The sequence below is a fragment of the Hemicordylus capensis genome, chromosome 3 (assembly GCF_027244095.1).
Source record: "Hemicordylus capensis ecotype Gifberg chromosome 3, rHemCap1.1.pri, whole genome shotgun sequence".
Classification (NCBI taxonomy): domain Eukaryota; kingdom Metazoa; phylum Chordata; class Lepidosauria; order Squamata; family Cordylidae; genus Hemicordylus; species Hemicordylus capensis.
Genome location: NC_069659.1, coordinates 96,262,362 through 96,276,146, shown reverse-complemented (window position 1 = coordinate 96,276,146; position 13,785 = coordinate 96,262,362). Strand labels below are relative to the sequence as shown.

The following is a 13,785-nucleotide window of genomic DNA, read 5'->3' as shown; positions in this document are numbered from 1 at the left end:
CCAGCCCTATATAATAAAAGGGCCCTGCTATCCCTTCCTGCCGTTGACAACATATTTATAGCTTTCTTGAGAAGCAGTTAGGTTATGCATACAGTTCAGGCTGTAGGATTAATGAATTCCTGTGGAAAGGAGATGGAATTCTTGTTTCACACTGTACCTATGTGCGTCCACCTTTTGTAATGGTCCGGGTCTTCATTTTAACACCAGCAAAAACGATCACAAAATGCATGCCATAGAGGAAGGAATTTTCTGATATGATCATGTGTGAGGCAGGAGCTGGGTAGGACAGTGCCATCCTACCCACCTTTCATATCTGACATTTTAGCTAGGAAGGAGGAAAAGCTTTCCTACCCAGCTCCTGCCTCTCACACACTCGCTCCCATCCCCACCTAGTTTGCTCTCTCACACACAAAAACTGAGAGTGCATACGGCTCCCAAACCTGGGCAGGACACTTGTCCTACCCAGTTTTTGATTGTGTGAATGGTCTTATACTCTACTTTATTGGTTGCATTCTTTTTAATTGTTGTATGCTGATGTCAAGGCCCATTGTGGGTGGAGAACAATTGGTTCAGCCCTAGTTTTTAAATTCACTCTACATTCTGTACAAAGCAACTTTATGAGATTTCATTCTTTTTACCACTGGAGGGAGCAACGGTCATGCAAATGGAATACCAAAGCAAATAAAATTTCACATTCAGTTATGTTGCATCATCTCACCACACACCCCAACCAACTGCACTTCTTACTTATGACTATTCATCAGGTTCTTGGTTCAGGATTTTTTCTCTCCTCCAGATAATCACTTCTTAGCCTCCTTCCATACAGAACCATTTTTATAAAATCATTGAGCATGAGCCAGTCAAAATTAAGCATTTTTAAGTCTCACTGAAGCCAATGCATAAGAATTCAGCAGCCACTAACTTCCCATTGAAATGAAAGGTGCATAGGGCAGAACTACACTTTTATCTTAGCAAAAGCATGTTCCTAAATCTGTGTTTGCTAAAACAACATGAATGTGGGGGTAGCGGGGACATCTGCTGGGAAGAATTAGTGGGAGGACTGGTTACCTTTCCAGGTCCAGATCTATCCTCATCTAAAAATGCCCATCCTAAGCCATTTTCTTTGCAGCCAGGTTTACTTCTGGTTTCATATTAGGGTTGGTTCCAAACCAGAGTTGGCCAATTGACAAGTCAATTATTGATCAAATATTGTCAAAATATTTGTTAGAATATTATCAGAAGGCTACAGGAATTGATGGAATAGCTACAGAAATATGGCAAGCAACAGAAGACGAATCAGTCAAGGCTCTAACCAAACTATGCCTGCAAATCTGGAGAACAACACAGTGGCCAGCAGATTGGAAGAGATCAGTCTACATACCCATACTAAAGAAAGGAGACTTAACCGATTGCGCAAACCATTGCACAATATCCTTAATTTCACATGATAGCAAAATAATGCTCAGGATCATCCAACGCAGATTAGAGCCTTACATGAAAAGGGAAATGCCAGATGTTCAAGCTGGTTTCAGAAAAGGCAGAGAACAAGAGGCATCATTGCTGATGCACACTGGATAATTGAGAAAGCCAAAGAATACCTAAAAGAAATCAATATGTGCTTAATTGACTATAGAAAAGTCTTCGATTGTGTCATATCAAGTTGTGGAATATCCTTAGGAAAATGGGCGTCCCAGAACATCTCAGTGTGCTCACGAGAAACCTATACACAGGACAGGAAGCCTCAGTCCAGACGGAACATGGTGAAACAGACAAGTTCCAGATCAGCAAAGGAGTAAGACAAGGCTATATACTTTCTCCTTCTTTATTCAATTTATGTGCTGAACATATACTGAGAGAAGATGGATTGGAAGAGGATAAGCGTGGTTTTAAAGTCGGAGGAAGAAACATCAATAACCTGCGCTACGCTGATGACACCACTCTGATAGCTGAGAATGCGGATGATCTGCAAGCTCTAGTAGTGAAAGTCAAGGAGCACAGTGGAAAAATGGGACTACGACTAAACTAATGACAACGGGTACAGTAACCAGCCTCAGAACTGACAATGAAGACATTGAAGTGGTGGAAAGCTTCTGCCTTTTAGGATTGACCATCAACAGTAAAGGATCCAGCATTCAAGAAATACTCCGCAGACTAGCACTTGGTAGGGTTGCAATGAAGGCCTTGGAAAGGATATTTAGATGCCGTGACGTGTCTAAACCTACAAAGAATAGAATCATTTGGACAATGGTTTTCCCTGTGACACTCTATGGATGCAAAAGCTGGACTTTGAAGAAGCAAGACAGAAAAAGCATTGACGCTTTTGAACTTTGGTGCTGGAGAAGACTTTTTAGGATACCATGGACAGCCAAGAAAACAAACAAATGAATCATAGAACAAATCAATCCAGAATTTTCACTCGAGGCACAAATGACCAGGCTCAAACTATCATACTTCAGACACATTATGCGGAGACACAGCTCCCTTGAGAAGTCTGTAAAGCTGGAGAAAGTAGAAGGAAAGAGAAGAAGAGGACAACCAGCAGCAAGGTGGATGGACTCGATTACAACAGCAATGAATGCACCACCGAGAGACTTTAAAGGCCAAGTTGAAGATAGATCATCCTGGAGAGAATCTATTAGGGATACGCATGAAGAGTCTTTGGCGCCGGCAGGGTAGTACTTTAACGGCAGGGGAGGGTGTACTCCCCCCCGCCGCATTTCTCCCATGGCGCTCTGTAAACTTTAAGCCCCTCGGGGTGGCAGCGTTCTTCCCTGCCACCCCGTTCTCCCGGTCGGCCAGAAGTGGCCGGAATTAGCGAGCACGCATGCGCCCGTTGGGCGTGCGCACGCACGGCAGACGGGCGCATGTGCATGGCAGATGGGTGCATGCATGCTCACTGCTTCCAGCCACTTCCGGCCGACCGGGGGAACAGGGCGGCAAGGAGGAATGCTGCCACCCCGAGGGGCTTAAAGTTTACAGAGAGCCGGCGGGGGAAATGCGGCGGGGTGTGTGTGAGTATACCCTCCCCCACCCTTAAAGTACTACCCCTGCTGGTGCCAAAATGCTGAATCCCCCCCCCCAGCGCCGAAACTTTTTGGGCACATGCCTAGAATCTATCTATGTTGTCGCTAAGAGTCGACACCAATTTGAGGGCGCATAATCAATCAATCAATCAATCAATTTTTAAAGCATTACTTTTATTGGAGCCAGAAATGTGTGTTTTCCAGAAAATTTTGAATAGGAAATTTTCTGGGAATTTTCCAATGCAAATTTCAATTTGCATTAATATTTCTGAAAAAATTACTATACTAATGTTCTTGGTGGCCTAAATAGATTATGATTAGATTTGGCATGTTATTTGACCTATTCAGACAGTTAAAACCACCTCCATCATTTTAATATCCTACACAATGTCTCAAAAATGTTTTCACAAGGTAGTTGAACTGAAATATTTGGCAGGGGGGGCAATAAAGACACGTCATGTGCTTTGTTATATTGAAACAAATTCAAAGCTTTGTGTGGAAATAAATTTTTTTAATTGAAATACTCAGTTAAAATATGTACCCTCTCACATACTTTCTAGGTATAATCACCTGAAAATCATTAATTATAACGCTGAGATTGCTGAACTTGCCTAAAATTGCATTGGCATCATCCACTCACCATTACTAATAAATTTTATGAAACAGTGCTTGACATCTGGACTAGCATTGCGCACCTGCAGTAGTGCAAGTTCTAGACTACCACTGCACTGTCACTTGAGCAGTGGAAGAGATGATTGCTAGGGATGTGCACAAATCGTGCTTTGAGATGTGATTCGGAATACATTCCCTGCCCCTTTAAAACAAGGAGAGCAGGTGCATACCTTCCCCTCTGCTGCTTGCCACTACTTCCTGGTGGTGGTACTCCTCCCAGCTATCTACACATGCCGGTGGCATTCACCCCCAGGCACCCCCATGTGCATGCACATGGCCTCCACACATGTGCGGTGCCCATTTGCATGGTCAGCAACTGCTCTCCTCTGTTTTAAAGCAGCAGGGTGTGTGTGTTCTAAATCGCATCTCTGTGTGTTAACTGTGATTAACACAGTTAATGTGTTCTGAATTGTGTCTCAAAACATGACTTGTGTACGTGCCTAATTTTTGCCAATCTTCCCATTCCTCTAAAGCCTACTGTGCCTAACCAAAATATGTCCTTGAGGATTGTGTGATCACTTGAGTGGGAAGACTGGAGAAAACTGCCCTCTTCCCTGCTCAGGCGACAGCACAGCAGCAGACTGGAATTCACACGGCTGCACGCACAGTGTCTGAGTGTCAACTAATGAAATTTTGGAAATCAAAAACTTTCCACTGGAAAAATTAAGTATGGGGCAATTTTTTGTTTCCCATAGGAAATTCTTCACCCTACATCTCTGCTAGGACTTCTGTTGATCATCCATTATTCTCTCTTGCTTGCTCCAGGAAAGAGTACTCCTTTCTTGTGATCAAGCTGGGTAAAGTTGCTGTGACAGCCTGGATTCAGTCAAGAAAAAACCCTGCTGTTGGAAGAGTAAGAGGTACTGGTTGAACAAGATACTGCTGTGAGAGAGACATTAAATTTCTCACATAATTGGGGAAAGCCAACATCTTTTTGTTGTTCTAAACAGATGTGAAGTGGAAAATTTCCTCTAACATTTTGCCAGTCTTCCCAAGTTCCCTCCCTCGGTGTATCACTATATTCTGCACGGAAAAAAGGTCTCACATGTGCAAAGTTGGAACGGACTGCAATGACGATTATAGTTAAGGTATGGCGATATGTTACTCTGTAAGTTATAGAGTACATATACAGATAGACCCTTAATGCATTCCAAGTATTTTTTAAAAAAATGATTTTAAGCATAAGTGTAGAGATTTTCTCGAAATAGGGATAAGTGGATTTCTTTTCCTTTTCCATTTTAAAGCATCAAATGTGTTTCAACAGATGAATACCATTAAGAAGCAAGGAACACCTAGAACAGTGGAGGCTAGGTCGACAAGCATGAAAAGATAACCGTCCTATTATACTGTACTTTTAGCGAAATCTTTCGCGTGGGTGTGTCTAGAACAGCGAACGCAATGGTCGCAGAAAAGAAAGGCAAAGCGCATGGTGGCGACAATTGCATCCTGCGCGTGCGTGAACTATCTCTCTGCAACCTCACCTTTTCACTCTGATTGGTCACTGGAACTCGCTCTTTCCGAGGGGGTGTAGGGCGGTGGACGTTTCCGTCGCGGGCCTGTGACGTCTTCGCTGTGTGCCGAGGTGTCCGGCGGTCGGCCGGCCAGCCAGGGGAGGTTGTGGGAGATGGCGGAGTATCTGGCCTCCATCTTCGGTACCGAGAAAGACAAGTGAGTGGGGTTTTTTTTCCCTTCGCTGCCGCCTCAGCGGGGTGGGTTGTTTCAGATAAATGCCCGCGATTTATCAGGGAGAGTGGTGGGGCTTGTGCCAGCGCCCTTGTGGAGCTGTTCATAACAATGGTTTCCCACGAGGAGCCTCCTGTCTCTCACATACACACACTCGCGCTTGCGTGCGCGCGCTTCCTGACTGGAGAGCTTCCAAGCGCGCGAAACCTTGAGCCATTCTTCCGTTGTTGCTGGTAGTTCCCTCGTGCCGGATGGATTGGAATTTACTGGCTGGCGCGCGCGCCTTCCCTTCCTCCTCCCCCCCCCCCGCCGTGTATCGAGCGCGGGGGGTGGGGAGAGAAAAGCGCGCGCGCGCCCTTCCGGAAAAGAGGCGTTGTTGGCGGGCTGTCGAAAGCCAGGCGTTCCCTGCTTAATAGTCGTGTCTCTCTTCCCCACCACCCCTTCCCTGTTCCGTGGCCTCTTAAGAGCGCGTGCCTCTTAAAGCAACTCTTTCCGAGAGACAGAGCCTCACGCCTGGGTGGGCCCGCGCTTGGGCTCTCGGCCCTTGCTTACCGACCTCGAGTGTAGTGGACAGCGCGGGCGGGGGCTGCGCTGGGATCGGGGTCGCCAGACTTTCAGGGGAATTTTTGGCTCGGAACCTCAAGATTTCTGGGTTTTCTTCAGAGCCCTCCTGGGCAAGTGGGGGCCGGGGGAGGGTGTGAGAAATACTCCCATTTCAGCAGGCACAGTTCCTTTCAGGCAAGAGACCTCGGGAGTGTCTGCTGTTCCTCCCAACTAATGTAGCTTGAAGGAGTATGAAGTCTCCACCTGAAGGTTTTTTGCTTTTTTTAAAAAAACACCACTCTTAAAATTCTCCTTTAACACCACCTTCCCAATGACGTCACAGGAAGAGCAAAGTGGCCCTCAGTCTAGCCAGGCAAACTGAGAGTGAAGAGAGAATGATGCCCCTTCTCCATATTGTGTTGCCCCTGGAAGAGGAGAATATGTGATCTGAAATCTTCTCTGCCCCAAGTTGGTCCACAACGGTGTGCTATTTTGGGGATACTCCAAATCGGCTCCTTAATGGTGTGGAGGAGGAAGCATGGGTGCCACATAGGATTGCCAACATTATGTTGGTTGAAATCAGGAGGCTGGGGGTGAGGGCCGGGGCCACCTACGGGTGGTGCTTGTCTGGGCTCTAGGTGGCAGCTGCCAGGTGCGCTTACCTGGTGGTGGTCACCACCACCATAGTGGCTGGCTGCTGCTGCTGTGTGGCAGCGGCAGAGCAAGATGGCCATTAGAGCACTCCTGCCTTCCAAACTATGTGAAGTTGATCAGGAGCTCAGGGCACGCCCGCTGGCGACAAGTGCACTGGACTGGAGTCAGGCAAGGAGAAAAGGCGGTGAAGGAATTCTTTACCTGGCCTGCCTTCTTCCCAAATGAAGCCTATCTGGCCAATTTCAGACCTTTGTGCATCTTCATGCGCAGAGGCCTGAAATCAGCCAGATTGGCTTCATTTGGGAGGAAGGCGGGTTGGCTAAGGGAGTCTTTCGCCTCCTTCTCTCTTAGTCTTGTCTGACTCGAGCCAGTCCAGTGGGACTGTTGCCAGTGTGCACCCGGGCCCCTGACCAACTTCACATAGATTGGGAAGTGGGAGAGCTCTCACTGCTGTCCCGCTCATCCACTGCCACGCAGCAGCAGATTTAGAAGCATTTAAAGTCAAAACAAGGTTAAAAGAACAGTGAAAAGGCAGGAGAAATTGAGTTCCTAGCAGGATGAGCTTTTCTGGAAGTTGGGACATCCCACATAGTGCGGGACAGTTGGCAGCCATAGTGCCACACCCGCTCCCCACCTGATGCCTAATCATGTGTGGGGAGTATTCATAAAACTTTGACAGGTGATTTGGACAATGATACACACACACACTCCACACTCCTCCTGGGTGGAGGGGGGAAACGTGCAGGCCCGTGTGCTCGGGGCTGGCTTCAGCATATTGCATATACCATCTGTATCTAAGTGGCCAGTTGCCCAAATTAGGGATGTGCCTGAACTGTGGTTTGAGCACAGTTTGGGAACGGGGGTGGGGGGGGCCTGGGAGTGTTGATAGAGGAGAGCACTTGCTCTCTGCAGCTCCATGCAGCTTCCTGCTGGGGAATCCCCATGTAGTGCCAGCACACACATGGTGCGTTCACAGATGCTATTTGCATGCTGGCACCCTGCGGGAATTCTTGAGATGCGTGCTGCCCGAGCAGGAAGCTGCATGGGGCAGCAGAGAGCAAGTAAGGACCTGCTCCTCTTTCTTAACCCCCATGAGGCCCTGCTCCCAGACTGTGCTCAAACCGCAGTTGATGCACATCCTTAGTCCAAATAGGTCCAGTAGCAAAGCAGAGAAAATCCACCTTCTGCCCAACCATCCAGCCAGCACATCCTCCCTTTCAACTTTTATCTTTTGAAACTTACTGGTTACACTAGGAACAATTTGAGTGCTACCTATGTTAAATGTTGCACTGAGCAACCATTTTGTTACTTACATCGCAGTCTGTTATACGTGAGACAATTCTCACAGCTAGCAGCAGTGCAAAACCCAGTATTGCTAAATTACAGAGGATCAGAACTTGCTTCATTTTTCTTTGATTCAGAAGGGAAAGATAATCTCCAACCGTATCCTCATCCTGTGCTCCTTCCTGTTTCCCTCAGACAGCAGCAGTCCCAGCCATGTGAACTACCCCTTACACCTAACACACTTTTAAAGGTGTACAGTTCTCCATCTATATTACCAAAAAAATAATAATCCCCTTGCAACCTTTTCTAAACTGCTGCTGTAGTAGCGTTTCCTAGACAGGAAAGAAACCACTTCTCCTAGGTGCTGCTATGGTGGAGGAAAAGATAGATGGATAGAACTCTCCTTTGCTCCTGGTTGGGGCCTACAGTAGCAATTCAACCATACAGAAATCTGCCTCCAGCATATTCTTGTACTCAACACACGCTTGGGATTTTCTGGCCATGCAAGGAGCTCGCTATCGTGCTACCTGAGCTACTGCTGCACTCAGCAACCCAGAATGCTTGTGTATTGCATACAAGAGTGCAAAGAGCCTCACACATTTAATTCTCATATGTGCAAGGACTCCTGCACATCTGGAAACACTGTTGGGGATGCATGTGTGCACCCAGGCCCAAGGGAGGAAGATGGGAAGAACATATGACACAGTGGCCCTTGCAGGCTTGATCCCCTGCCTGTAAGCTTCAACCCAATGAGTAAGGAGGACTCTAACATCATCTCTTCCAGTTCTTTTACAAATTACTGAAGTGTTTAAACATCAGTTGTAATAGCACAGAACTATTTGGCACAATTTAGACAGAAAAGTTTGGTTTAGAATGTATTGTGAATGTATTGCAGATACAGTTTGCTGGTAGTAGGGCTAATTGGTTGCACAATTCAAATGTTAGTAATCCCATCTTAATCCTTAGTAGATATGCTGCATTGGCTGTAGCTTTCGAACAATTTTCAGACAGGCCAATATACAACACAGCAGAATTATGGACAAGCTATGAAGTTACAGGTTCCAAATTTGTAGTGTATGGAGTTGAGGAAAAGCCATTGTGTTCATTGCAGTAATGAATTCAAGAAGACTCCAATCCTGTGAGCTTCAGTAGTAGTAGTAGTAGTAGTAGTAGTAGTAATTATAATAATAATAATTATTATTATTACATTTATATCCCGCTCTTCCTCCAAGGAGCCCAGAGCGGTGTACTACATACTTAGGTTTCTCTTTCACAACAACCCTGTGAAGTAGGCTAGGCTGAGAGAGAAGTGACTGGCCCAGAGTCACCCAGCTAGTATTATGGAGTAATACTAGTAATGAGAGAACTTGCTTTTCAGAAGTGTCCCCCAAAGTGTCCTTAGCTTCAGTTAACAGGGCCTGTTGTCCATCTTTATTGCCTCAGTACAGCTGCTCTAGACTTGCCTATAGGCTTTATTACAAAGAGCAGATCGTACAGATTTCAGAAAATTAATGATGGGTGGGTGTGTGTGGCAATTTTCAGTTACTGTTTTGTGTTCAAATATTTGTGGAAGGAAACTGAAGCAACAGGAAGCATACACAAATGCATTCACTACTTGAGCTCCTGTATTCAGAATGATGCCTCTATCATTCTAGACTTTCAAGCTTCTGGTAGTAGGGCTGATTTGGTTACACACTTCCGTTTGCTATGTGGATAACAATCTAAAATTTCAATACTGTACACACTTGAGACACACTTCATTTAACTTAGTAGGCCTTACTTATGAATAAACATGCATAGGATCAGGCTGTGAAAAATCCAAGTTGAAACATACATTTTGTGAAGTAAATGTTTCAGTTTATGAAATGTGTCTGTGCTTCTGGGTTTTGGAAACTCTAAAATGTAAGTTTCTAGAACAACCATTTTTCTCAAATGTAAGCAAGATTTAATCTTGAAAGTATACTTTTGGCCTAACGGTTTGATTTCCCTTACTAGAAACTACTGTTATCAACTGCAAAACCACCTTATTTTTTAAAAAATTTGCAGGTGTGAATGTTGAAACTGCATATTTCAAGAGCATGTGATGTAGCATGAAGCACAGAATGTGCTTAATGCTTTCCACAACTGTTATATTTCCGTTTAATTTGCTTAGCTGTAACCTCATAACTAAATGCATTAAATATAAGAGCACTAGTTTGATTATTTTTTTAATCTTGCCTATTTCATAAGGTCTTGTGGGTTTTTCTGCTTTCAGAGTCAACTGTTCTTTTTATTTCAAAATTGGGGCATGTCGTCATGGAGACCGGTGTTCTCGATTGCACAATAAACCAACATTTAGCCAGGTTTGTGTGTGTTTATCTTTTTGTAGTACTGCAACCTACAACTTCCAGTGTAGGCATGACTTTCAGAGCTTCACATATGTAAATGGCAAATTTCAGTATTGCTTATTTTATCTACCAATTGCTTTTCATTTTTAATGATTGCAGAAGTATTCCCATAAGTTTGCCAATATTAGAGGTCAGCCAGTGGTAACCTTCAGGATGATATTTGGCATACTAAACAGTTTTTTAAAAAAACTGTACTAAATTCTTTTGATGTAACTATACAGGTTTTCAAGTTTAACTGAAATTCTTTGACCTTTTGCCTGATAAAATAGTGTGTAATGACAAAAATGTGTACGTTCGTACACAACAACAAAGCTGGCATTCTAAAATGTGTCATCTCAACTACTTTGTATCATTTGAAGTTCCAAACAGGCCCTATTAAAATGAGTGTGGTTTGTCCTGCAGTGTATCATGGCACTGTTTAAAATGCTAGCAGCATAATCAGTTTGGCTAGCATGTTCAGATTTAAGCTGGTTGTAACAATAAAGCTAGTATTGTTTCCAGTTCTGCCCAAATCTTGTCATGACATACTTGTTCTATTTTGTTGTTTAACCACTTTATGGACTCTTTATAAAAAAAATTAAAACCTCCTTTACATCATACTTGCTTGTCTATTTACAAACACATGAGATTAAAAGACAAACCATTTCAATGTTTAAAAATGCAAGCAATGTTTAATGAGCCTAAAAAGAAGCAATGATGCTTGTGTAGGCAGATCTACAAGGTTAGAAAAATCCTGTAAGTCAGGTAACAAACACTCTAGGCCTATGTCTTTGTGCTTAGAAGTACATCCTGAACTCAGTAGGACTTAAGAGAGAACATTTAGAGAAGCAGTCTGGAATAGTTTGAGCTTTGTATATCTGTTCTGATTGTGTTTAATGTTAATGAACCACCAATATAATAATAATAATTATTATTATTATTAAAACTTTTATACCGCCCTTCCAAAAGGCTCAGGGCGGTTTACATTAAAACACCTTAAAATCAGTTAATAATTAAAATAAAAATTATAAAACATAACAATAATTAACAATTAAAAACATCATAAAACTACAATTAAACAATCAAACAATTTAAAAACAAATTTTTAAAAAGCTGAGAAAGCCTGGCTGAAGAGATGTGTTTTCAGGTGTTTTCTGAAAATTGCAAGAGATGGGGAGGATCGTATCTCAGCAGGGAGTGCATTCCACAATCTCGGGGCAGCAGCTGAAAAGGCCCGTCTCTGTGTAGCCACCAAACGAGTTGGTGGCAACTGGAGACGGACCTCCTCAAGTGACCTCAGTGGCCGGTGGGGCTCATAGCGAAGAAGACGCTCTCTAATGGCAGAGTTTGATGGTGCCAGGGGTTTCAACAGCCTATCCGAAGTATTTGCTTAGTAGATCCAGAGCTGAGTCCAGTAATGACTGGATATTTGCAATTATTTGAACTTTTTGATAGGCTGCCAAGGAGGATTATTGAGTGCAACTAGTTTTTGTAACATTTCGTGCTATGCAGGTTGATTATGGTAGTATCTAGGGAAATGTTAATATCTGATGATTAATAGAAAACGATATATTAATATTAAGCTATTTCTAGATTAACAGGATTGAGATCTTGTTAATGAGATCTTAGAATATGTTTTCCAGGATTGGAGGATTTTCATTTGCATCTTCCAGTTGCTATCAGCCACTAACTAACATCTAACCACTAACTGTGGCTAGATATCATTTTTGTTTCTAGACATGGAGGCACAAAATTGATATACCTTTAGTTTTTGCAGTTTACTAAGATACTGATCTTCAAATCCCTCAAATGTGCACTGAAACAATTCTCTGAAGATACAGGAGACCCTTGTTATCCGTGGTTTTGAGAATCATGGTTTCATGTATCTGTGAATAGGTCTTAGAGACCCAATTTCTTTATACGTGGCATGAAATATAGGCAGTATTGGCCTATTCGTGGTTCCTGAGTAGCCAGAAATGACTTCTGATGTTATTTCTGGCTGCCATTTTGAATCACAGAGCCATTTTGTGGCTCTTTTTTTGTTAAAAAAATGTTTTTAAAATGAAAAATAAGAGGATTTGGGGGGCATAAGGTAGTATTCTTTTCTAACCATATTTCTGCCTCTCCCTGCTTTTTTAGTGGTTTTTTAAACTCAAGGAGCCTAACCCCTCGATTCCTCTTGACTCAAGTTTGGTTATTTGCTGTTTCCATATCTGTGCTAATTGGCGGGAATAGAACCACCACGAATAACGAGGGCCACCTGTAGTTCAATAAGCAACCTAATTCAAGAAATATGGAGCTGTTCAGTGTAATATTATTGTATCCCACTTACTTAAAACTAAATAGTTTGACTTAACTGGCTGTGGCATGATAGATTAGACACAAACGATGGTTATATCTCATGTCTTTATGGATGCTCCAGTAATTGCACATAAAACAATGTTTAAAAGATTGCCATGCAGGATCTTGCCAGCTTACACAAAAATAGAATCGTGTAGGTAAGAGTCAGTGCAAAAGTCCACTGTGAATCTGAAAAGGTCTAGGCAACATCAGTACAGTTCTATATTAGTAACTCCCTTTCACTGTGGCTGGGAACAAGGGGTTAACACTGGCTGGTTTTATATTTTTTTATATATGAAAAAAGCTCTGGAAACAATTATTTCTTTAAATGCAGCAGTTACATTCAGTTTAAATGAAAGCTCATGCAAACTAACATTTAAATAACTTTGAGCTGCTTACACTAATATGGACATTAAAACTCTGAGATGTTAGATTACTAACTTAAACATGGTTTGTTTTTTCAGACAACTTGATATTAAGAAGAACGGTACAAATGTAAGGTTTCAAGTCTGCCTGGGCAAATTCTTCAAGTAGAAAGCACAAAGGCTGAAAGGATATTCTTTAAAGATCTGCAAAAAGTGAACATTTAGCAACTCATATTATTTGAACAGAATTCCACCAAGAAAATGCTTGATAAGAGAAAGTGGAGACTCCTTGCTTTGCAGCAGTGGACTTTTGATACAGTGGCACTGCATGTTGTAGCACGGTGCAGCACTTTTTAAGGCCGTCTGTACTGAATGGGGTTAAAATTAGACTAAAATTAAACATCTGCGTAATGAGGTAAAAACACAAGTGTTGTATGACTAATTCCACATCTTGAAGCTGGGCTAAGGATATCTCCTTAGATAAGCCAATAGAGGAGTTTCTTGGTGAAATTAACTGTTGTCATAATATGAATGTTTGAATGATGTTTCAAAAACACTGTGCAAATACAAAATAAAATAGCTTACCATTTGAATAAAAATATATATTAAACTGTTCGCAAAAAGTTGTCTCTTTGCAATTGTCTATTATATGCACAGCAGCCAGTAGAATTCCCCTTTTTATTTTTTTTCCCCGCAGACCATCTTGATTCAAAACATCTATCGTAATCCCCAAAACAGTGCACAGACGGCTGACGGCTCACACTGTAAGTCCCACAGTTGGAGAAATTTTTTTTAAAGAATGGTGTTAAAGAGCCCATTCCTAAATATGAGAAAATCATGTTGGCTTCTGAGCTG

At 42.8% G+C, this 13,785-nt stretch overlaps 1 protein-coding gene and 1 long non-coding RNA gene across 5 annotated transcripts in view; one reads left to right on the top strand and one right to left on the bottom strand.

Moving 5' to 3' along the window:
- LOC128349766 (uncharacterized) overlaps positions 1-5,314 on the bottom strand; it is a 22,154-nt gene extending 16,840 nt beyond the window's left edge. Inside the window, exon 1 of the long non-coding RNA XR_008318982.1 lies at positions 5,177-5,314. This is a non-coding gene — a long non-coding RNA (uncharacterized LOC128349766). The remainder of the gene's footprint in view (positions 1-5,176) is intronic.
- U2AF1 (U2 small nuclear RNA auxiliary factor 1) overlaps positions 5,230-13,785 on the top strand; it is a 24,794-nt gene continuing 16,238 nt past the window's right edge. The window contains exons 1-3 of one of the 4 annotated variants that reach the window (XM_053306693.1): positions 5,230-5,363; positions 10,114-10,201; positions 13,628-13,694. In XM_053306693.1, the coding sequence (XP_053162668.1) occupies positions 5,320-5,363; positions 10,114-10,201; positions 13,628-13,694 (199 nt within the window). In that variant the 5' untranslated portion in view covers positions 5,230-5,319. Of the gene's footprint in view, positions 5,364-8,462; positions 8,613-10,113; positions 10,202-13,627; positions 13,695-13,785 lie in introns of those variants that run through there. The other 3 variants (XM_053306692.1, XM_053306694.1, XM_053306696.1) reach the window with 3 other exon arrangements.